Source organism: Tasmannia lanceolata, unplaced genomic scaffold, assembly GCF_043159265.1.
Source record: "Tasmannia lanceolata isolate RefF3 unplaced genomic scaffold, GAP_Taslan_0.1 ptg000090l, whole genome shotgun sequence".
NCBI lineage: Eukaryota > Viridiplantae > Streptophyta > Magnoliopsida > Canellales > Winteraceae > Tasmannia > Tasmannia lanceolata.
The window spans coordinates 30,736-55,290 of NW_027518767.1; the positions used below are offsets into that span (position 1 = coordinate 30,736).

General features: G+C 38.7%; 2 protein-coding genes across 2 annotated transcripts; one reads left to right on the plus strand and one right to left on the minus strand.

Moving 5' to 3' along the window:
• The first annotated feature begins 7,439 nt into the window (after nt 1-7,439).
• PAPS3 (poly(A) polymerase 3) lies at nt 7,440-17,276 on the plus strand. Its single transcript, XM_077375866.1, has 10 exons — nt 7,440-7,892; nt 7,989-8,066; nt 10,761-10,868; nt 12,891-12,953; nt 13,039-13,200; nt 13,572-13,685; nt 13,907-13,969; nt 14,094-14,399; nt 15,300-15,464; nt 16,524-17,276. The coding sequence occupies exons 1-10, from the start codon at nt 7,653-7,655 to the stop codon at nt 16,908-16,910; spliced, it is 1,686 nt and encodes a 561-aa protein (XP_077231981.1). The 5' UTR covers nt 7,440-7,652; the 3' UTR covers nt 16,911-17,276.
• Nucleotides 17,277-19,352: 2,076 nt separating this feature from the next.
• Nucleotides 19,353-23,248, minus strand: LOC143865558 (uncharacterized). The gene is made up of 4 exons (XM_077375879.1): nt 23,008-23,248; nt 21,848-22,756; nt 19,915-20,062; nt 19,353-19,771 (listed from the first exon to the last, which is right to left on the minus strand). The coding sequence occupies exons 2-4, from the start codon at nt 22,389-22,391 to the stop codon at nt 19,711-19,713; spliced, it is 753 nt and encodes a 250-aa protein (XP_077231994.1). The 5' UTR covers nt 22,392-22,756; nt 23,008-23,248; the 3' UTR covers nt 19,353-19,710.
• Between the last annotated feature and the right edge of the window lie 1,307 nt (nt 23,249-24,555).

The window sequence follows — 24,555 nt, forward strand, 5'->3', positions numbered from 1 at the left end:
GGAAATACAAGTGCAATGACCATACGGCAGAAACTCAGTAATCTTATAACAGCTTCACGGCTAAGAGAATAAAAACATAAAAGGGGTGTTCTTGTAAAAAACTAGGGGTGCCTTTTTAGGCTAACCATCAAATTTATGCTCCATATATAAAAAGGGTGGAGGAGATAAGAAAAGAGTGATGACAAGAATTAAAAAAGGAGACATGGGGAGAAGCTGGTCTTTCTCAATTTTCCGGTTACCGGAAATCGATTTCTCGGTCTTCACGTGGAGCTGGACTTGGTCAGTTTTACGGTGGCCGGAATTTGATTTCTCCGGTCTGACACCCACTTGGCCGGATTTCGATTTCTCCTTCGTTGACACCGTTATTTGGAGCTTTGTCACTGTGTTTGAGTCCTTAGCCGTGGTGGCCATGCTCTGTTTCTTCCTCGTATTCTGCGGTTGCAGCATCTAACGGTGGAGATTCACTGATCTTGATCATCTAGAAGATCCCCCGATGAGTTTTTCCTTTTTGGGTTGTTTTCAAGCGTCTAAAAAATTTGTCTGATGGGCTCTTGTCTCGCCTGAACTCACGGAAGAAGCAAGCACACATGATGCGCGTGGGGTAGTTTGGTAATTTTATATTCAAACTCTTTTTTGGTCTTTTAATGGCGGTTGGTGTTTGAAAATTGAAATATCTTTTGAGTGATTAATATTATTGTCTTCGACTCTTCGGTTTAGGCTATTTTATTTCTTCTTCGAAATTGAAATCTTGTAAATTATCAAAAATGGGATTTTTTTTTTTTTTGTAGTGTCGGCCAGTTGGCTTAGATATTTTCAGGGCAAAATGATATTTCCATCCCCCCTTTTCCACCATGCCCACCCCTTTTTTGTTTGTCTTTTCCTGTAAATAGACCACTTTCCAGGAACAGACCAAAAATGCTGTCTAAACAAAAAAAGGTGTGGAAATGATGTAAATTGTAAAGGGTATTGAAATGATATCAGCACAACCGTGTTTCGATAATTGCGCTTGGACCCTTTAATTTGTCTTTTCTTGAAGATAAGAGACAAAAAAATGGTCCCTTTTATTTGTCTTTTCCTGAAAATAAAGTCGGTTTACTTCAAAAGGCATAAATTAGGTGAAATTGCAGTCGCTATTAAGAAAACACAAACAAGGACCAGCTAAAGTATGATTTAATCTTAAAAGAGCACGTCTACTTTCAATAATAACAAAATACCACAGTGGTCTTTGCCTGAGAGGACGAAAATACCCTTGAAATCACTTAAAATCCCTCAGGCTTAACAAAAAAAAAAAAACTACTTTACTTTGTTAAAAATAATGGAGTTTAATTGACATGTTCTTAGGGGTATTTTAGTCTTTTCAACGTACAAGGAGTAATTTGCAAAGACCACTTCTGTGGGATTTCCGTGGTCTCCTGTCATTGTCGAAAGTAGAGGTGGTCTTTTGTAAAAAAAAAAAAAAGGCCCTACGAAGAGTACTGGGCAGAAAAGCTAGAAAAGGAAATGGAAAATCATTTCCCAATTTTAATGGAACATTTTGCTCCTTTTCATGAACCTTCGCGGGCACACTGTTTTTATTCGGAATTCGCGCGAAATAGAATCTGAGACGTTCTATTCTATTCATTGGGAAGATGATTTGAACGGTTAAGATCGTGTAGCTACAGGGTCTAGCTAGATCTTTTCCAGGCAGGGTTTGCTAACTTGCACGCGCCACGTGGGGACTGGTGGTTCACCTACTAGAGAATGGAGATATTTCTTGGAGAATAGTAGTTGGCAGGGTTTGCATTTTTAAAAAACGCTTTGATTTTTGAACGATTGTATTTTGGAGATTATTTTGCCAAGTGGCGGGAAAAGGGTAGGAAAGATTGGGAGAGGGAGAGAATTGAGGAGGCATGTCTGAGGAGATCGTGCTAAGTGGCTGAAAATTAGGAAAAGTAAAGGCCACTGATGTTGACACTACTAATTGCAGAAACTCAGCATGTGTTTTCTCTCTCTTTTTTATGGGTAAAGCTGGGGTTAGGCAGGACCCCGACCAGATATATTAAAAACAAAATGAAAGATATACATGAGGCTTAAGAACAACCCTCCAACATGCTGGAGGGAAGTCAGGGAACTACAACAAAGAACAGAAATCCAAACAACCCAAAACAGAAAAGGGAAAAACAGCAATAAAATCAACAATAAGAGCCCACCCCACACAAGGGAACATAAACCTTCACAACCCAATAGGAGGAAACTCCCAAGCAGCAGCCCCAAAACCCAAAATTATCCTAATTTTAGAGGGGGTTTAGAAATTGAGGGAAGCACACATGTAGGAGATGGGGGCAGAAGTGAAGCTGGGGATTTCCCTTTCTTATCCTTCCTCCTCTGGACAGATTGCCATGAACCATCTGATGAGGACGGGACCGAAGGGGAAGGAGCTGTTGAAAGCTCTGCAACAGGATCAGAATCAATACCTTCAAGAGCAGCGAATTTATTTCCAAATTGAATCCTGTGATGAGGAACTGAAAGGCTTAACCTGCTCTTGATGGGAGAGCTGCTATCCAGCTGCAGGTCAGGCTTTTCAAAATAAGCACCCGAAATCACGGTTTCCGATTCAGAATGGATCTTGCTAACTGGCCTCCATTCTTTCTTTTTTTGGTTGAGGATGGACATAAGATGGGTGAAGGTTACAATCTTTGGAACTGTGGCTGAAGTCCCTACACAGTGAACAGGCACTTGGTTTCCAATCGTAGTCGATTTGTTGGGTGATCTCACCCGAGGAGATTAGGTAGTTAAGATAGATTATGATTAGCTTTCTCTATGCTTATTATTATCTTATCATCCTTATCTTTAAGTGGCCTAATCTAAGCCCAATGATCCAATGGTCAGATCTTACCAAATCTGATATACTCTAACACCATGCTCTTGTGTTAGAGAATAATATCAAATCTTTGATTTGATTGTAATTTAGGCAACTAGCTTTGATTTTGCCATTGTTTAGCAACTAGCTTTGATTTGTCAATCAGGTTTAGATTAGGATTATCTTCTTGAATCTTGCTTTATCCACTTTCTAGGTTTAGATTAAGATTATCTACGCGTAGCGATTTTGCTCGAGGGTTACAACCCTTCCAACACCTAGTTACTAGATTAAACCATCATGATGAACTGAAATATAGAAGTAAAGAGAACATTACAAATTGATTGACAGATACTGCCAATCTCTGTTTTATCTACTTCTTGCTAGGCGCCCGGTGTTTCTCAAACCCGAGCTGTTGTAGAAATCGAAGTAGTGGCTTCTCACATTGCGTAGTTGAAGGAGGAAGAGGAGAACTTCCTGGAGTCTAATCCCAAGCTTGAAATCCATATGGCTTCAATGTTCTTACAAGAACTAGAAGCAAACTAGCAGAGAGAGGAACTAAACTATAAGAGGGAGAGAAACGAAATTGGTGCTGGGAGGGGATGGACGGATTTCACTAGGGTTTTTCAAAAGTGTGCAACTCTAAATTCGTCCACCCTGCTTCTCCTTAGATAGACATCTAATGCCCAAATTCGTTTCCTCCTTGGAGAGCTTTTGAATTTAGAAACTTAGTTCAACTAGAACTCCTTTTATTAAATTGTTTCTAAAACAATCACACACACATTGTGAAACAACCAGTTACTCCAAAAGCTTAAGCTGCTGGAGAAGACGTTATTTATTCCTTTATACTTTAATACTCCCTTCACGTGTGGCCCCTCTTTCTTTGGGTTGGCCTACACGTGGCACATGTAGCCCCACTTTTGGGTTGACCATTGCATGTGGATTTTTGACACTAAGGAGGTTTGAACTTGGGTCTTTTGCTCTGATACCATGTGAAACAACCAGTTACTCCAAAAGCTTAAGCAGTTGGAGAAGACGTTATTTATTCTTTTATACTTTAACACACATGGTGCAAAAACGTTTTCCCCGTATTGATAGTTTCCAAATTCAAATAGGGTTCCTCACAATTTAAAACCTTTTTCTTCAATTTCCACCAATGGAAATTAGACAATTCCAAACACTAGGCATTGAGCACAAACCAGCCAATAAGATTTCATATAACTCCCATCCAATAGGATTCGAGTATTTAATAAGCACATGCACAATTAATCACTTTAAGTCCCAACCAATAGAAATTAAGTATTAAAACAAGTGCCCCACCATGCTATGGCATATCTCCTCTAATATCATGTGCATGCACCCTATGTATAGTGCCCCTCATCCTTGTATCACATATAGTGGATCCAATCCATACCACGTGTACGATCAAATCTGAAATCTGGATTGTCCAACAATCTATTTGGATCTAGTGAGTTGTGAGCGGGATCGTCGCAGGGATCCAATGGTCATTCCCGCAAGGCCCACAATAGGCCCCACTACGATCTCACACATTTTAGTTCAACTACGATCAAATTGGGCAAGTGGCTCCCACCAGAACATTACCCTGAAGAAAACCATTAGATCTAAATACCCCGAAAACATCCAATGTGCATATCCTTCCTCCAATCCTTCATTTGCAGCATTGGGTCCTACGGGGGTGGACATCAATTACCTTCGATCTATCAAACTTGGGCCTGCAAATGCATTTGCAAATTCCTTTTTGAAAACAATCATTATTTGTCGAAAACATTTGATAAACAATTTATCAAATTGGTTAGCCATTCATTATTTAGAGAGCCTAGTTGAGATCGAAACTATAAATGAGTTTCCTCTACAAGATAGGAGGAGAATTCCTTGTTGGACATCACTATTGATCCCATGGGTTTGCCCCATGACATGGTACTACCCGTTGTATTGCTATTTGAACTCCGATTAGATAGACCGAAGCCATAAGACACGCCCACAGACCAAAATGACCCCTCGGGTCTAAGGTCATATCTAAGGGTCCTGTAATAACCTTATCTAAATCCTTATCCATAGGTTATTATGTAAAGTGATCCAATCATCACACCCATTCCACCTGCTTAGGGTCAACTACCCCAGTGACTGAGATAGGCCACCCTAATGTGTGTGTGGAGGCAGGATCAATGCTGGTCGTGTACATATATGAGATGTCCAATCTCAATCCCAACCAGGAACATTCTAGGTTTGCAAAGAACCGGATGATCATATCTCCCTACCACATAATATTATGCGCATGTCCAATCCTACGATGCTACCTAATGACAAACGTGTGTCTAAGAGCACATCATACACTCCAATAAGTACCCAATAAATGTCATGGATTAATAAATTATAGTTTCAATACGACAACTACTGGCTTTTAGGGCATACACTTCAACATTTCCATCTCCAAGTATAGCAACCCCAAGTGAAAAGGAAAGTGTCATAGGGGAAAGACCAAACCTAGCACGGCAACCTTCCTAAAAGCTCGGAGGTTTAAATAGAAACCGAGTTCCATGAGTAAACTTGAGCTCTCCAAGATAAAGAAGAAAACCGACTCCTCAGGGAAGTCAACCAATAAGGAAAGACCCCAACAAGACAAGTATTCTAAATTGCCTATGACCCTCCCTCTATAAGAAGGCCCCCACACTTAAAGGTATATATCTAAGGTCTAAGGGCACAGTTACACTTTCAATTTTAGCAATAATAAGGTCGTTTTGTATGGGGATAGAAAGTCGGGATTTGCTTTATGTTTGGATAGGCACCAACTCTTCAACTAATAATTTCTTAGTTGTATTTTTGGATAGGTAAGTTGGGATTGAACCTTCTACTCAGGGTTGAAGAACATAGTCTGTTGGGACCCAAGTAGAACTCACCCTTAAAAAGCTGGCCGTTATGGAGAGGCTTCACAATTCCCTATAAACCCTTCCACATCCATTCACTATTCCGATGTGGGATAATTGCTTCTGCGTGGAACCCCCAACAATCTCCCCCTCCACATGGAAGCAACTATCATCATCTCGCCCCTCCACGTGGCTGTAACGTGGGAACTACGAGATCTTCTCCAAGGAAATTTCACCGTCCTCGGAGGCAAACAGGGGTTACCGAGATCTTCCACAAGGGATTTTTATGTTCTTGCATGCACATTAGGGTTACCATGCATCGGCTAAAAAGCTAGCTGTTAAGGAGAGAGTGCCCAAGTCCATCCACATCGATTCACTTTTCCGATGTGGGATAATTGCGTTTGCGTGGACCCTTGCATAGTCTTTTACCGATTGAGCTAGAGGCTCAACCTAATTGTGTGGATATATTTTACCCTTTTCTCCCGGGTCAAACGGGTTGGGTAAAAAATGACCTGCATCCCTAAGGGTTAGCACTTAGGTGACTCGTACCCATTGCAGGTGGGTTGGGTTAACCCACGGGTAACCCACTATTTTTTCCCAAAGAGTATTTTTTTTTTGGGGTGAATAAGGAAATTATAGCAACAAAAAGAGAAGAAGAGACTTAGAAAAAAAATGCTTGGAGTATCCCCATTGCAAACGAACCTTTCTTTTATACTAGGTTGCATTTCCTCTAAATCTAGACCGTCCATTTCTCTTTTTCTTTGATCTCACGGTTTGTATGGATTGCTTTTCAATGAAGTAAGACAAAATGCCTCAAGTACCCTCAAAAAGATAGAAATGCTCTCTTTTATCTGAAGTCTGCCATTTGTTGCGAGTTAGGAAATGCAACCGGTATCTACTCAAACAAAAAATAAAGAAAAGAAAAACAAAATGTGAGTACCCACAGGTTCACCTGACCCAACCCATGTTTTGATGGGTTGGATGACCCATGGGTGGGTTGGGTTGACCGGTCGCTCTCAAAATAGGGATAGCTGTCCTTTAAATCTATCATTATGCCGACAGCCCCCAATTGATTAGAATAGCCAATCCCCTTAGTTTGTTCATGATAAAATTATCCAAATAGGATATACAAATTATCCAAGGATTTTTACCCCATGGAGAACAGCCCCATAAAGCTCACCTACGTGTACGTGAGATAGTAGCTGTGAGCCTGTGAGTCGTGACCCACTCACGTGACTTTCAAGACAGACTCACGTGACTTCACCATGCATAGAACCTGTGGGCCATACCGCAGAAATTGTACTCATCCATCCCAACTGTCCCACTCGTAAAAAAAAGCAACAGTCAACCGGTTAGATCCTTCCTATTTCTGCCACGCAGGGAAGGCTCAAGGCCGCTCAGATCAACGGTTCCGATCAAATAAAATTTGAACGGTAAAATTTGAAAGAAAAAAGGAGTTGATAAATTCGCACCCCACTGTACGATAATTCGCATTCCTTGATAACATGAACTGTGGCAGACTTTAACGTCTTTTGACGTCAAATCACGTCAACAGGGGTGCGAATTTATCATCACCCAAAAAAATCGCTGAAGAAAAACAGCTAATTGTCGGGGCAGGGAGATTTTGGTAAATTCCCCCAATTCCACTTCCTAACGCCAGCCATGACGCCTCTCTCTCTCCCTCTCTGTCCTATATTAGCCTCTAAAACCCTTCTTTTATTCCCTCTCTTAACTTTCCTCACACCACCCATCCTCATTTTGAAAACCTACGAAAAGCAAAAGCGGCAACTGTGATTTCAATCTAGGGTTTTTATTCGTCTCATCTCATATCCATCATTCACTTTCTTCTTCTATTCGTTCTCTCTCCTTCATTCAAATCCATCCAGCTCGAGCCCTACTTTGTCCTATTTTTCGTGCTCTGAGTGTTGTTTATGGCATATATTTATCCAAATCAAAGAAGGATTATCATTCCTGCACCTCAATTCATCCACCAACGAACTCTAATCCCTCCAGTCGGATTCCCCCCCGCTTCATTTGCTGCTATAAACCCTAATTTTCGGCCTGAGGTTTTGGTTCCGAATACTCCTCCGGTCTTTGCTCCAGTCGGATTTGGATTGGATCCTTCTCTCTTCATCCAAATGGACCAGGGAAGGACTCAGTCTCTGATTCAGGTAGTCTCTCTTTCCTTCTTTCGGGGGTTTTTTTTTTTTTTTTTTTTGATGGTAGGGTTTTACAGTTTTTTTTTCCCTTTGAATTTGGTTTTGTAGTTTATGTCGACGGAGGGGCTTGTTCCGTCGCAGGAAGAGGAAGAGAAGAGGAAGGAAGCGATTACTAAACTAAAACAGGTTTGTTCACTTGATATATGCTTTCATAAATTGAAAGTTCATTTGATGATTATACAGTTTGCTAGATGAGTTTAGTGGGTTTGCTCTGGTGTTTGTATTGATTTTGTTTACATTTGTGGATTATCTTTAGGTCATGTTATTTATAGCCACTTAAATCTGTTTTAACTTTGGAAAACATCTTCTTGGAGGGTTTTTACTTTTTAGTGGTTATTTATATAATGGGTTTATATAGCTATCTTATAATCTATACATATTTTGACTTTCAATGAATTGCTGGTTGAATGTGCTGGGAATTTGGTTGAAATGTGACTGTGTGACCTAGGAGTGGTCCCTGGAACCAGGAGATGGTTTAATTTTCTTGTAAGTTACAGAAGCTATTGATATACTGGTGATATGAGGAAACACCTCTTTCACTGGTCACAAAGTAAGTTCAATGACATAGGCATGTTTGCGGTGTTGGAGCTATTCATATTTAAAATTTAGTTTTTGCTTACCTATTTACAAAATAAAAGATGCTCATCCGCCTTATTTATAGAGCACAGTTCATTGTGTTTGAGGTTTATTGTCTTGGATTTCCGAGATGTATCAGATGGGCAACAATCTGATACGTTTCACTGATACGGGGTACGTATCGGAATTTACGCCTGATACAACATAAAATTAGTTTGAAGATTGATAAAAAAATCAGAAAAATTCTAGTTAATCATTAAATTTGGGAGTAAACTATAACATTTCAAAATTGCGTTTGTCTTATTTTTTGACATTTATATATGATGCATATGTTTTGCTTATCCATTCACCTACTCAGCTGGTGGTCTAGCCTTTTTCATGGACTTTTTCAAAAATTTTCAAGCTATGGAGTATAATATTTCTACTCACTAGTGGTTTATACAATGGTACTACTTTACTATACTTACCATGTTTTGATAAGGAGACAAACTCACCTTGTCTTTTCCTTTTTAATTGGCCGATGGCCGCTGAACTTTTTGGGAATTATAATAGCTTTTGGCAGAAAAGAGAAGGTGAGTTTTCCTCATTATCAAAACAAGGTACTACAAATATCAGTGGCCACACACACACACATGCACACACTCACACACACACACACACACACACACATATTCTTTGATTTGTTTTTTTTTTTTGATGTGTATACACACATATATAAAAGAATCTTACGATTTATGATCTAATACGACTCGACCTCTATTAAAATATTCGATTCTGATTTTCAAAACATTGGTCCCTTCAACCACTTTTGGGGACCCCTTTTGTGGATTTACACCAAAGCAAGGATTGAAGTGTAAATCAACATATGTAAGCATCAAAATCCCAAATTTGGGCAGTCCTCATTTTGAGTACGTGCTTCAGCTTTTTCCCCTATTATTTTGCAATCCCCCAACCCCATATTCTTTAGATTTTTGTGCTCTTCAATCTTATCTAGGTCACTCGACCTACTGGGGGGTCCCATGTGGGCCTCGCTTCACAGTCCTAACACGTGTTCGGGACCTAGGTCTTATTTCTTTGTCATTCTCTGTTCTTTTTGTATACTTTGAAGTGCTGATCCCTATCAATGTGATATCATACTTTGCCTTTGTATGATAATTGCCTTCTTTCCTATTACTAGACAAACCATAGTTTTAGAACTCCCCCGAGTTGACTCCCTTTTACCTCGGCCGCGTTCTTGTTCGAGTCGGCGTTTTGCCCTATAAAGTCAATCAGAACTCCTTTGACTCTCTCGAGCTATGATTTAGCCGACACTTTGAATTTATTGCTGACACAAGTGTCCTGCCGTATCCAACACGAAACGCTTGTCCACACGTGTTGACACTCCTTTGGACACTATTAAATTTATTGCTAGTAGTGTTAGAGTTAATGTGTGCTTGTTGGATAGGGGTGCAACTCGGGTCGATTACTGGGACTTCGGGTTGAGCTTTTACCTTAAAATCAGGTCGGGTTTGGGTTGATTCCAATTCATTTTCTTACAAAAGCTCACTCCAACCCGACCCAACCCAAGTTGCACCCCTAGTGTTGGACACGTATTTGTGTTATAATCAATAGTTCTATGTGTATGTACGTGTCACCATTTCTAGATTTTTCGATGTTGCCATGTCAGACAACTTATATCCGTGTTGAAACTCGACACACGAATCCGTATTGACAAATTATGATTATATATACTTTATATTTTAGCTGTGTCCCCGTTACTGAATTTTGGAGGTTTGCCGTGTTGTGTCCGACACTCTGTGTCATTGTCGGCACACGAAACTTGTGTCCATGTCCACAAATCATAGCTCTCGAGTTATGACCGCGGCATCCAAGTACTCAGCCAGATAGCCACATCAACCGAGTGGTTTCTTGATGTATTTTTTTGCCTACCATCTTATGAGTCAATTTTTATCTTCTATGGTGATTCCTTTTTTAAGATAATCTTAGTAAAAGCTGTTCAAGCGATTCCATCTTATTATCATTGCTTGGAAGAAATGGCCAATCTCCTTCTTGAATTCTTTTATGTTCCATGACTGAAATTATTATATTATATCACAAATGGAATCTAAATTTTAAGCTTTCTTTTCTATTGCTATTGCTATATGTTTTTGTTTGTCAAATTGTCCGAGTTTAGTTTTTTAATGCTTTTGTTACATGCACTCCAGACAAATATGTGAATACTAATTTTATAAAATCAAACTGTAGATTGTTCTGGCATGGATAAAGAGAGTCGCTTGGCAACGTCGACTTCCAAAGAATGAAATAAAAATCACTGGTGCGACAATATTGACCTACGGTTCATACGGTCTGGGAGTAAGTATTAAATTTGTATTTTTCCTTCTATAATTTGGAAGTTTCAGGATTTGAATGACTTGCTTTTAGGGTTTCTGCTTTTTATATTTTCAATACTTTATGTGTTTTGTTTGGAATTGCCTATTGTATAAAGATATATCAGTTGTATTTTTTCTTGGTACCCATACTCATATCCTAAGATTTTGATACCCATAGCCATATCAAGGTTACATAGTTTTAAACTATAAATTTGTGAGATTTGTTACAACTAAAGGAAGTCTTCATGAAAATGATGTTACCATAATTTTTTTTTATATTCAAATTAGATTTCAAGAATGCAAAATCTTAGGATGAGTAAGTCAAAGGTCTGATATGTGTGTGGCGGCTAGGGGGAACGATCCTTATAACTTTGGATGCAGGTACACAGCAGTGATCAGATTTACTTGTATGTGATATGGGTAAGGTTCCATAGAACTTATGATAGGGAATGGAAGCTACTATATTCGCCTCTTTTTATTTTATGTGGCCACCCTGCTTTCACAAAATTTCACAGATAACCGCATGTATGGGTCACCTCTCTCTCTCTCTCTCTCTCAAGTTGTTCGACGATCCCCTACAATGATCCCATCCGTTGTGTAGCTAGCTTCCTCCCATCTCGTCCTAACGTGGGGGCTGCTTTTGAGAACACACTATGGAATTTACACAGAACTAGCCTTGCAAAGTTTGCTTGGAAGCATTGGATTTTTTGGAAAAGGTTTTCTGTCTTATCCAAATGCCTCCTCTCCTGCCCACCACCACCGAGATCACAAATTCTCAATGGATTTTCTGTTTTCAATTGAGGAAGAAGAAAAAGCGGAGAGTCAACTTCGTATCTCTTAATTAGAAACATGGGGTTTCTAATTTTTGACTGAAATCCGGGCACCAAAATTGATTTCAAAAAATAATCTTGAGGGATGATCTGTTCATCTGGGAAATTTTGTGGAAAGGTGGTGGCAATGTAAAAAGAAGGGGCGAATTTTCCAGGTCCCTACATGTTGAACCAATAAATTTACAACAGCTCTATAATTGGTTCCAGTTCCGGTCATTCAAAGTTGAATCTAGTTAGCTTTTTTTTTGAATGGTAACGGGATTATATATAAGCAAATAGAGACCGAGGAGATCCTTAGCAGTACAAGCACCATAACAAAGCTCGAGGAAAAGAAAGCATGAGTACATAAACAGCTATGGGGGAAGGAAATTGAAGAGTTCAAGAGTCTCCTTTGCAACTCCCTCTCTAGCCAATCTGTCAGCCTCTAGTAAGCTTTAGGAAAAAATGATTATAAGCTATTAAAAGAAAATGAGCGTTATCAAGTTTATCTAAATCTAATTCGACATGAGATACTGCAACATTCAGTCTTTTCATTTCATTTTCATAATTTATATTATGATTTTTGGAAGAAAATTTTGCTTCTAGGAGCCTACGACATTAAAAATTTAGCGTCCTTTTAGTTTTCAAATGTTTCATTTCTATACCATGTTCCATTTAAAGTTTTCCAATATGGTGATGGTTGTTATGATCAAGGTTTTAAATTTCGACCGAAATAGGAATTTTCAGTCCAAAATTTCGGGTTTCGGTGGAGAACAAAACCAAAATTGGGTAAACCCGAAACTTGACAAAATTTCAACCGAAATTTCCGATCGAAATTTTGTTTGCCACGAAATTTTAGGAAAATCCAAAAAAATCTGGAATTTTAATATTATTTAATATTCTCCCGAAATTTCAGGTGAAATTACCAAAATTTCAATAATTTCGGCTGAAATTTTAGGATGAAATAAAATACCTTATTTCATTTTGTCTGATTTCGCCAGAAATTTCGAAATTTTAGCCAAAATTTTGGTTTCAGTGAGGGCCGAAACGCATTCCGAACCGAAATTTAAAACCTTGGTTATGATTAACTGTAAGTTAAAGTGCTGGATGTTGATTTCTATATCTTAATTTAATATTGCCTCATCATTTATAATTTTTTAGAGATTATGAAGCTAAATCTTTTGTCTTCCATTTAGGTTCATGGGTCAGAATCTGATATAGACGCTTTATGCATTGTGCCTTTTTATGCTACAATGGCAGTAAGTTGTGTTTGTCATTTGATTGCTCCTTTTGTTAATGCGCACCCAAATTAAGTCTTGATATATAATTTCATACACTGTGCAGGAGGATTTTTTCATTGTTCTGCGCAATATGCTTCAAAGCAGACCTGAAGTTTCTGAGATTCATTGTGTCAAGACTGCAAAAGTTCCTTTAATGCGCTTTAAATTCAATGGGATCTCAATTGATCTTCCATATGCCCAACTTCCACTACTATCTGTTCCTGACGTAAGTCTCGAATGCAATTCCTTATTGGATCGCCTAATTTTTTTTGTAAAGACTTGGCCCCTCTTTGAATACCTCTAGAAATTATTTGTGTATAATTTTACGTCCCATTTGCAAATAAGATTTAATTCACACAATCTTATATGCAAATTATGACCAATTTTGGTCTTGATGTCATCCAAAATGGCCCTTGATGTTTCTCTGAGAATGTTTGAACTGTCATATATGAAATGCCACTTTCAGGCTATGCAAACCAATGCTATATCCTTCATGGGACATGCTTTTATTGATGCATTTAAAGTAATTTCCTCTATTGGTTATCCCATCCTAATGCTATTCTGCTCTTATCATATCTGGCTCCTATGTTGTTGCAGAATGTGGACATCTTCAATCCATTCTTATTACAACAACTTGATGAAACTACTATGAGAAGCTTGTCCGGCGTATGTGCTAATATATGTATCTGCCAGCTTGTACCAAACTTGGAGGTACTATCTGAGCTTCTCTTTTCCAGATTTTTGCCATGATGTCATCTCTATGTTTATTTTATCATTCTAACTAGAGATTCTATTTTCTTTGTTTTGGGCATTATTTGAGAAATTGAATATTTGGTTTAAATAATCAGATTTTTGTCATGATATCATTCTCATTATATCTTGTTCTCTGTTATTGTAAATCATCTGATGTATTCTTGCTTGTCGCTTTACAGAATTTTCAATCAATGCTGCGTTGTGTTAAATTATGGGCGAGAAGGCGAGGAATCTATTCTAATGTAATGGTTGCCTGATTTGAGCTTTGTATTGACCTTATCTCTTTTACTACGGAAATTTAATACCTTATTAACCATTAAGAGAGCAAATTTTTTTTATACCTGCTAATGCCATGTTTTCCTGCAGTTATTTGGGTTTTTTGGAGGGATCCACTTGGCAATTCTTGCAGCTTATGTTTGTCAGAGACACCCTAATGCCAGTATTAGTGCTCTTATCTCGGGTTTCTTTGAGACATTTTATTCCTGGAATTGGCGTAAGCCGGTGATTCTGCAAGGTGTACGCTTACCAATGGTGAGAGAAGTTTCTGATGGACGTGGTTTCATGCCGATTATGATGCCATGTATTCCTTATGGCTATTGTAACTCCAATATCACTAGAGGTACATCCGAAAAGATCATGGCTGAATTCCGCCGTGGGCATAGAATGACCTGGGTATGTTTCTTTGATTTCAGTTTACACTTTTTACCTGTGATTTCATCTTTTCCTGTGAAATTTATTTACGTGTGATTTCGTAACTGTATCAGCTTACCTGTGAAATTATCATGTTTGTTTGTCTGCAATGCAAGGTTGTTTCTCTAGGTTTGGGGTTCAGTTTTTTTTTGTTTTATGTTTTCTTTTTCTTTCCTTTACCCCCTGTTTGGATACATGGATTTCAGAATCCAGGTTTAGTTTGAAAGCAGTGTAAAATTATGGATTTTACAATGCAAATAGGTTGCAGATGTGGGGGAAATAGGTTGCAGATGAAGGGTTTAAGTAAGAAATCCAGCTTTTAGAAATCTCTCTCCCCCATCATGAGATTTCTAAAACCTGGAAACAGGGGCAATCTCCTACTCTCTCACTCGACGGAAGGAAGGGTGAGAAATCAGAAAACAACGGACGGTCTACTTTTCTCGTCTTCCATCCAGGATGTTGAAGAAATCCAAGATTCTAAAATCCGGGTATCCAAATGGCCCCTTAGGTCTTGTGTATTTTGGATTTGTTCAGAAACTCCAGTTTCCAGAGAATTTTATTTATATTCTCAGTCTGAAATGAATGAAGTATCTTTGTTTTCAACTGCCTGCGGACTGTTACTTTGTAATTCATCTTAGAAACGAGAAATGTTCCAAGTACTTCTAAAACTTCTAGTTTCCTTTTGTACCCATTTGCATGGTTCTTTTTCATATTTTAGAAACTGTAATATAAAATCTGAATTTTGAACAGTAGATATTTTTAAGTCCATCCAAGACGCCTATGCTATCCTAGAACATCTATTCCATAGTAAAACATTTATACACATTATGAGTTCTACCTCTCTTTTCCTTTTCAAAGATACTCATATCTCTTCTACTGCAGAATATTGGAAGGCCAGATTTTGAGTGGAGCTGTCTATTTGAGCCTTTTCCTTACACGAAGATGTACACTCACTTTGTGAGAATTCTCCTTGCAACTTCAGATGGCGATGAGTTGCAAGATTGGTCGGGTTGGGTAAAATCACGCATTCGTGGTCTTATTCTCAAGGTATGTTTTTTATTTCTTTGTTTATTTTTCATGTCTTGGTGGCTACAATTGACCTGCATGGGTCAATGACATTTAGTGTAGGTGGCCGTAAGTTCTTAGAGAGAAAATATACGTGTATACAAAGGTACAGTGGGCCCCACCAATTTGGATTGCCTAAACCATTCATTTGTTGTTGGTCCCTTCCTATCTTTGGTATACAAAGGTACAGTGGGCCCCACCAATTTGGATTGCCTAAACCATTCATTTGTTGTTTGTCCCTTCCTATCTTTGGTAGGGACCAACAAGTAAACGGTTTAGATCATCCAAATAGGTTTAGATCACCAAATAGGTAGGCTGCATGTATATTTTCCTTGGAAATACACCTGCAGCGACCATATAATTTCTCGTTCCTAGATTACTGAAAAGATGCACCAAAATTATACAGTGCACCCTAATGTGTGTTATTCTTGATCCTCATTTCTTTGAATGCTTATTATTCTTGACACTCAAATTTCTCTGGAGTCCCACATCATTTTTTAAAATGATCGACAATCCTGCATATAACCGACTCACAAGGAATGAGAATCTGAAATCTGAAAAAATGGATAGATCAATCATTCCAGTGGTTGTACATGTTAACTCCGTGCTAATTTTGACACTCTTTTCCCCATCAGTGCAGAACATACATATTAGTTAGCCCTTGTTTGTTTTGGATTTTGAGAACCGATTGTTAGTCCAAAACTGATGATTGGACTCAAATTTACGTTTGTTTTGGATTCACAATCGGTTCTCAAAATTCAAAACAAACAGAGCCAAAATATTCTTGCCATTCATTGTGTGCTAGGTTGTACCACCTTAACCAGTGTGGAACTTGGGGGTTCCACTTAATAGAGGAAATAGAGTGAATAGCTTGCCATTCATTTTGTGCTAGGTTGTACCACCTTAACCAGTGTGGAACTTGGGGGTTCCACATAATAGAGGAAATAGAGTGAATAGGAGTAGATGCTTTCATTATCTCTTCTTTGTCAAATCTTTAATCTTTTGTAGTCACTAGCCTTTTCCTTTTTCATTGTTCTGCAGCTAGAGGAGATGCAAGGATTTTGCGATCCTAATCCGACTGAATATGTTGATCATGATGTAGCAGAGCCAAACACTGTGTTCTACTGGGGTTTATCACCAAATGGGAGCCACATAGATATCGATCTTGTAAGAGCGTGTTTCTTGGAAAGTGTCAATAATGGTTATCAAGGTTCAAAGGGCCGGCTCGAACTGTCCATTGTTGAGTCATCCCAGCTCCCAAAGAATGCTCAGTTTGACTCAGGGAGGAGTGGGAAGGGGACAAAAGCTTCCTGGAGAATTTTGGATTATAGCCAGCGGAGAAAACCCGTTTACACTCGGCATTTGCCATTTTACTTTGTTGGGTATGCAGCTGCAGATAGAGGTGATTATCCAAGCTCTGGTGGTTAGGCATTGGCATGGATACTACACTTTATTTTTTTGATTCAGATCTTTAAAGCTTCTTCTGGTTTGTCGATTGAGCGGTTGAGATGATTTTTTTTTTGCCAAGAGGTGGAAGCTGCGGCGCCCATCTTTGCTCAGATTGCACAGTTTGGGATCATGGGTACAGTTATACATGTTTAAACAAAGGTGAGTGTTGAAGAAAATTATACAAGAATTTTCAATCTTTTGTAATACATTTTTTGGTTTTAACATTCTTTCTTTGAAATTAATACCCCCATTCAAAATTCAATCAGTATCAGTTGTAACTTTGAACCATGTGGTTTAGGGATTTTGCATTCATAGCTTGATTTGAGCATTGGCACAGTTCTTTGAGATGTGCTTGTAGAAACTAAAGACCCATCCATGGTTCGTGATTTTAGGAAGGTCCAACAAGATATTGGCTGTAATGTATATACACTGTGGGCTCATGAAATCCAATCATCGGTGCTGTGAAAAAGCGCATGTAAAAACATTTAACAAATGGGAAAGGGCGATGATATTTTCGCTCCACCTGCAGTACGCATTCACCCTCCTTTTAACGTGATTTGATGTAAAAAAGCATTAAAGTTGCCCACTGTTTATGTTCTAAGTGGGGTACATATGTACCGCAGCGGGGGTGAAAATATCATCGCCCGAGGGTACCACCTAACAGGGGGACCTGCAATGAGAAAATGACACATGTTCAGGAAAATATTTACTTTTTATGATTCCCCGAAGGGCCCGCTTGGATACCTCCCACTTTGTATTTGGATTTGGAATTGAGTTTTGAATGCAAATTGAATAGATCTGGCATCTCATATAGAGAGAGTAATGGAGTGGAGAGGTTGAGGAGCAAAGAGGGTGAAGGAAACTGCCACACCTGTGGATTTCCAATTTCTTATTTACACAACAAATTTAGAAATCTGATTTTTTTTTCACCGTCAGCTGCTGAATTAGAAATCCAAGAATTTGATTGAATCCAAATTACAATGCGAAAAGGGCTGCAAATGTGAGAAATCCAAATCCAAATCTTTTCGGCATCCAAACAGGCCCTAAACTTAAAGGAAATCTCACGTCACTTGTGATATTGTGGCATTAAGCTAATTTTTTCGCTCCTACTATCGGTTTCTCTAGCATTACTCTATTTCCATTTGGTAATACCCCCCTCTCTCTCTCTAGCATTACTCTATTTCCATTTGGTAATACCCCCCTCTCTCTCTATATTTCTGTATGGCCAAACACAACAATCAAGGGGGCCAAATCCATTAAATTGCTATAGGGAACGATATATTCGCCCATTTTTTTTTTTAACTTGGGACAGCCCTCTCTAGTATTTTTACGAATTAGGCCCCTCTAATGACAACCTTATTGGTAGCAGGGCCCACCCATGAATTATTGACTTAGCTGAGTGTGCAAACAAACAATTTGAGCGTGGGTGGGGGGGGGAACTTGAGTACCTGTTAAAAGGGAAGCAGACCCACACAGGAGAGTTCCAATTCCAAACTTTCAAGACTACCCCCGAGGAAAAAAAAAGGACTGAAAAGATATCTCATACAATGTATCTGGCATTTGGCAAGGCACAATGTCATGTGTGGGTGCAATTTAGTGTGGTCATCAAATCCGAGGCCTATTATTGTCTGTGGTTTGTAATTTTATGTGGAACACCTCCCACTCATGGCTCTTCTTATTGAGAATTCAAAGGTTTTAACATTTTGTTTCTCTACTCTCAATCATAAACCTTATTATTGTCCTATCACAATCCATAGTCTAAAATATCAAGAGTACGTTCTATTTTTTATATCTGCACTACTGCAATAATTGAAATCATCTGATGGGTGGGCCTACATTAAGATTCTCATGCTATACTTCAAATATAAAATGAGAGAAAAAGAGCAGCATGAAAAAGAAAAGATATTTTAAAACACCAGAGTTGTACAAGAGAACACCAGAGTTGTACAAGAGTGGCACAAGAACTCGGCCAAGGTAAAAAGAAGTTGACTCGGGGGCGAGAGTACAAGAACTCAGCCAAGGTAAAAATGAGTAGACTTGGACGAGTCAACACCCGATCCACTCATTTTTTTATTATTATTAACTTTGAGAGAAAGGAGTTTTACTTGATTTAGTAAGGCAAGACTTGGACTAAGACCAGAATTCGACCATCAGAAAAAAAAAAAAACCCCAATCATGTGGGCTCACTGTAATATTATTTTCCTACACTTGCATGCATGGCCTTCTTTCTTTCAAAAACACTGAATATCTGATTAGTTGCCTTAAAGCTCAGCTTTACTAGGTATTAATCTCAGTTTTAGGGTGCTACAATGGCTACTAGGGGCAGTTGATTGCCAAACAACACCAGAATTAGTAGAAGAAGACTATTTACTTTTTTTGGTGGTAACCTCCACCAAACTACTAGCAAATGAAGCAAGTCAATTCAATAAAAAACCTTAGGCTTCACATGTATAATGCAAAACGACAACATATCAAGGGCCCCACCATGGTGATGTCCAACCCAGTCAATGAAATTAAAGACGTGAGGAAAATGCACATTTAAAAATGCAGCAACACTAGAGAGGCATCTCTATCAATGTCCCAGTGCAGTGCAATTTTCCCAAGAAGCCTGCATCAAAATTATTCGTGATGTTGTTGTACACAGGAAATCTCCCCCATTGTGTTTAGCTTTGTGGGCATATGGCCTCTGTTCATATGTACAGACGTAACAGACCCAAAGCTCACCAAACAAGCTGTTACAGACATCAGTCACAGAACAATCGCTCATAAAAAAAGTCATTCATCCCGCAACTCTACTCTCATCTTTGTCACCGCCCAATCCAGAAACCTGCTCTACCATGCTGCAATGGGAAGACAAATAGAGAGATTAATTACTGTATTGCCACGGCCGTGTTCTCGTAATGAAAGTATACCCAATAGATAATATTTAAGCATTTCTAGTTCAGAAAGAGATAAGATAATCTCAAGCAAGGTAGTACTATACTTGGGTGATCCAGAACCAGGACCACGGCCTCTTGCAGAGGTATTCTTGTGATATTGAACAGAAATCAATCCTTCCCTTGTTGCCTCTGTTGATCTGGGAGAACCCAGACCCAGAAAGTTTGCATGTGAATTGCTTCTGGAGAACACTCCTGTAAAGAAAATACAAGGTCATGAAAGTGGAACATCTTCCAAAACATTTATCTATATAAAGTCTGAATTATCAACTTTCCATATCCTCCTAATCGGCCTTTTAAGCACACCATTTTTAATGTTCTGTTCAACACAATGATTGATAGAATAACACTAAGATCCTAAAGATGGTTTAACCAACCAGGTGCATATACAAAAGGAAGAATGAGCAGAGCTGAGTGCTTTTTGAAAGTTATAAGTTTTTCCCATTACTTATGGACACATCCCATGCTCTTGCAATCTCTCCTCAACAGTTAGCAGGGCACATTCACATCAAATCAAAGCACTACTTCGTTTTATTTCCCAAACAAAATTAGCATCTGTCTAAAGAGAAAAATCATTTATGCTAGAAGTCAACTTCAACTTGTAGAAACTTGAAGGGTATGAAGGCGACTTGAAATGATATAAGCGGGTAGCAAACTATCAACAAGGAATCATTAAAGAAAAGACGGCTAAACAAAATCTCAACAAATGGAGTGACTAAATACACAATGATAGCGTTCTCAAAAGAGAATTGAGGATTGGATTAGCAAACCCTCTACAGTTATATGAAGTGAAGAGATGGATTATAAAAATTACACAAATATAAAATCAAGTTGGTTCATCAAATAGTCCCCCATTGAATTTGGAACATTAAAAATGTATGCCTACATGTCTTACATGAAGATAATCATCCAGGGCAGAATCATCATATACCCGTGCAGCACAATAGGCCATATATTTGACTAGTTGAATGCTAAAAGAAAGTGAAATGCTTTACCAAGTGCATAAAATCCAAATGTAACTAAGTTTGAGGGTTCTAGGAATATCCATGTCAATTATGTATATAACAGCACAAAACTGTTCATGCTGTTTGGCTACGGTTCCTAACACGACAATCATGATAGCCAACAATTAGTAGGTTAGCATATAATGCGCCCACAACAAAAACACACTGCACTAGAAGATGATAGTGTATTTTGCCAAACTCTTTTACCCTTTGAATATGAAGATAATGTATTTCGTCCAACTTAAAGTTCAAAGAGTACTTCAAGGCAACATTGAGAGTTTTCCTGCAGGAAGGACCAGACCAAAAAAATAGGTTCTTCAACCATAAGTTTAAAGTAGTATTTCAAGTCAACATTGAGAATTTTCCTGGAGGCTTGATTGCAATTTATGAACCCTCATCATGAAAGACCAAGTATTTGTAAAGTATCAACATCTTCATTCAGCTGCACTAATGCTCATGTTCTACATGAAGTTTCCGTGCGAGGAGAAATGTGATATGGAAAAGGCATATGTCTGCCAAGCCCAGCATGAAAATGAAATTCTCATATGTGAAAATCCATGAACATGAAATATTGAAACATGTAGATATATTACAAATTTTAACAAACAATCTATGATATTTTTCTATGAGCAGATATATTTGAATTTCCAAAAATTATAGTTGTATAATATGCAACACAATAAATAATATAAAGTTTGAAGTGCTTTGAATTCTAATGAATCAAGCCAATGTGGCTGACTTGTCCCTAGATCTGCATATTAGCTTTATTAGATGAAAAAGAGCACGGGCAGCAGACACATTGATAAAAAAGGAAGAACACTTACATGCATAACACAAACTAAACAAAGAAAGATTCAAACCTAGAAAAATAATCAAAAGCCACACCAAAGTCGTGATTACAAAAGTCTTTACCTGCGATTAAAAAAGTCGAAGAAAAGAAAAAACGAAGCCAATTCAAATTCCAAAGGCAATATACCTTGCAAGATTATCACAAGGCAGAAGATAATGGTGATGATCATCGCGCACAGATTACTGCTAGGGGATGCTGCTTTACCGGCTTTCATCTTCTTCAAAGCTTTCATCCTCTCAGTTCTCGCCCGCTTCAACACGGCGAGCTCATTGATCTCTCTGACCAATTTCTGGTCCGCAGCATCCAATTGCGGTGATTTAGGAGGGCGGGGCGGTTTGGGAGCCTTCTTCTTCTTTTTAGGTTTCTCCTTCCTAATATCTTTCTCCACAAGACTCGCATTTTCTTCTAATCCTAACTGCTGATCTGTTAACAATGGCACACTTGCAATGGAAACTTCATGAGAATCTGATAAAGTGGCTGATGTATTTATTGTATCTTCACCTTTGACTGACCCATCAAAGCTAACAAAGCCACTCCAGACCCTACCCAACAATTTCTTCGTCCGTTTGACATTCGAAATGGTGTCCTTCGGCCCTTCTTCGTCACTAGTAGTTCCACCATTCTCAAGATCAATAGAGATATCTGTTTCTCTTGGAACTATGCTGTCCATAATGAATCCAACCTTTCTTTACCTTTACAATAACAAAGCGCCGATTTCCTCTTCTCCAGAGGAAGTTTAATTTTTTTTTTTTTCAGTCAACCCATTACAAAAAATCTCACTTTCTTCTGAATACCAGATACCCACAAAACTTCATCAAATCTTACACGAAATTAAAATAAAATTTATTCTATCTCTTGAGCAATAAAAGGGGATTAATTACACCAATTATCAAAGATATTATCTTATAATTTTCTTTCCTTTCCCCCCTCTCTGATCAAACAACTAAATATACAACACCAAAATCACAGGCCCGAATTACATAACCTGCTCCAACCTCATATCCCTATTTTATAAACAGTAGAAATCCCATGATCCTGCATTTTCACAGATTTTGGTAAAAATTAAATTACCATTAAAAATAAAAAAGTAATAAATCCATAAAGCATAAAAACCCTAATGCAACTCATAGAAAATCAAACAACATAAACCAAATGCAGCTCATGAAACCCTTGAAATACTCTTAACTCTTCCAACTAAATCTCACAAAAAAAAAAAAAAAAAAAAAAAAAAAACCCTAAAATGCTAAAAGATGAAACATAAAAAAAATAATCAGATGGGTACTTACCTGAAATGAAACCCACAAAAGTAACAAAATCATCCATGGGAAACGAAAGGTGGCCGAGAGGTGGGGATTTAAAGAGGGTAAATGAGGGAAGAAGAGAGGGTTTTCAAGAAACGGAGGGGTGTCTTGAGGAAATCGAGGGGGTGCGGAGAAAGAAAATTTCCGAATACGAAGGGAAGGAGAAGGTCTTTGGTTCGAAACGTTTGAAGAACGGAAGACTCGACAAATGGGGAGGTTAGATTTTTTTTTGAGAAAAATAGTAAGAGGGGTTGTGGGGCCCACCACTTCTCTGCTTTTAAATAAAGCAAAGATCGGAAATTAAGGGGAGCCTTTGGTGCTCCGTTGGTGGGGGAAATAAAGACAGACGAGGGAGTGTGAGATCAATGAGGTGGGCCCGGATAATTCTCACTCACTACACGTGTCCGTGGGACCCTTATATTAGGGTTAGGGTTAGGGTTTGGGTTTGGGCAAGTGATGATATATTAGTCCTCTTTTCTTCCCTGGGCCAGCCCCCATCTAATGTATTTATGGCTTCCTCTTTACACTACATGCGAGTGGGAGGAAAAAAGGGGGTGAATATTTCATTTCCCCAGGATTAGGATTTTTAATATGCGTAGGACCCACTAAAGCTTTTTACATGTGTGTGCATGCAGGTTATGCTTGCATGCACACGTAGTAAAGGGAACGCAAATGTGCAACTGAGACCGTTGATTTTGTACAATTTCATAGCTCTAACAGTACTCAAGAGGGAAGAGAAGATCATTGGATTGGATTTACCCAGAACTTACCTAGTAGAATAGTGGTAAGTAGTATTTGGTTGACAACCTCATAGAGTAGTGGTATTGTGGTTGGGAGTGTTATTGCCGAGAGAGAGAGAGAGAGAGAGAGAGAGAGAGAGAGAGAGAGAGAGAGAGAGAGAGAGAGAGAGAGAGAGAGAGAGAGAGTTTCTAAGAAATCCAAGCAAAATTTCACCATTTTTTGTAGTTTTTTACTTGGATTTTATAGGGAGGAGACAAGGGTGACACATCAACAGACATCCCATGATCAACCAGAAGACATCCATGGTAGTCTCCTGGGATTTAAATGATATATTAGCAGCCAAACAAGAGGTTTTGCAGATGTGGCACCCAGATGACAAGCAAAATCCCTGGTTTTTGTGCAACCAAACACACCCCACGACCCACTTAGTCATCGTCCCATGCCATGCGCAAGATAATGTTTTAGCTCTTAGCCCAACCCTGAGCTAGGCGTGATTGATTAATGGGCCTATGATCATCAAACTGATGTGTTTTGAATGGCATTTGGATGGACTTTTGGTCATGGGCTGGATGAACGGATCCGATCACGACCATGTGGCGCAAGTGGCCCCAAGTAGTGAGCCCTTCTCTGATGGGATAGTAACTAATGACTCCATTGGCCTTTCTATTGAGTACTTGGCATGGCCTAATGAGTCCTGTTTTCATCCCTCGTTTGATAAACATTAGCCTTCTCAGTTCTCATTGTCATAAGCCTTTTTCACGCCGTTTAAAAATACAAGCGAGGGTTAGTATG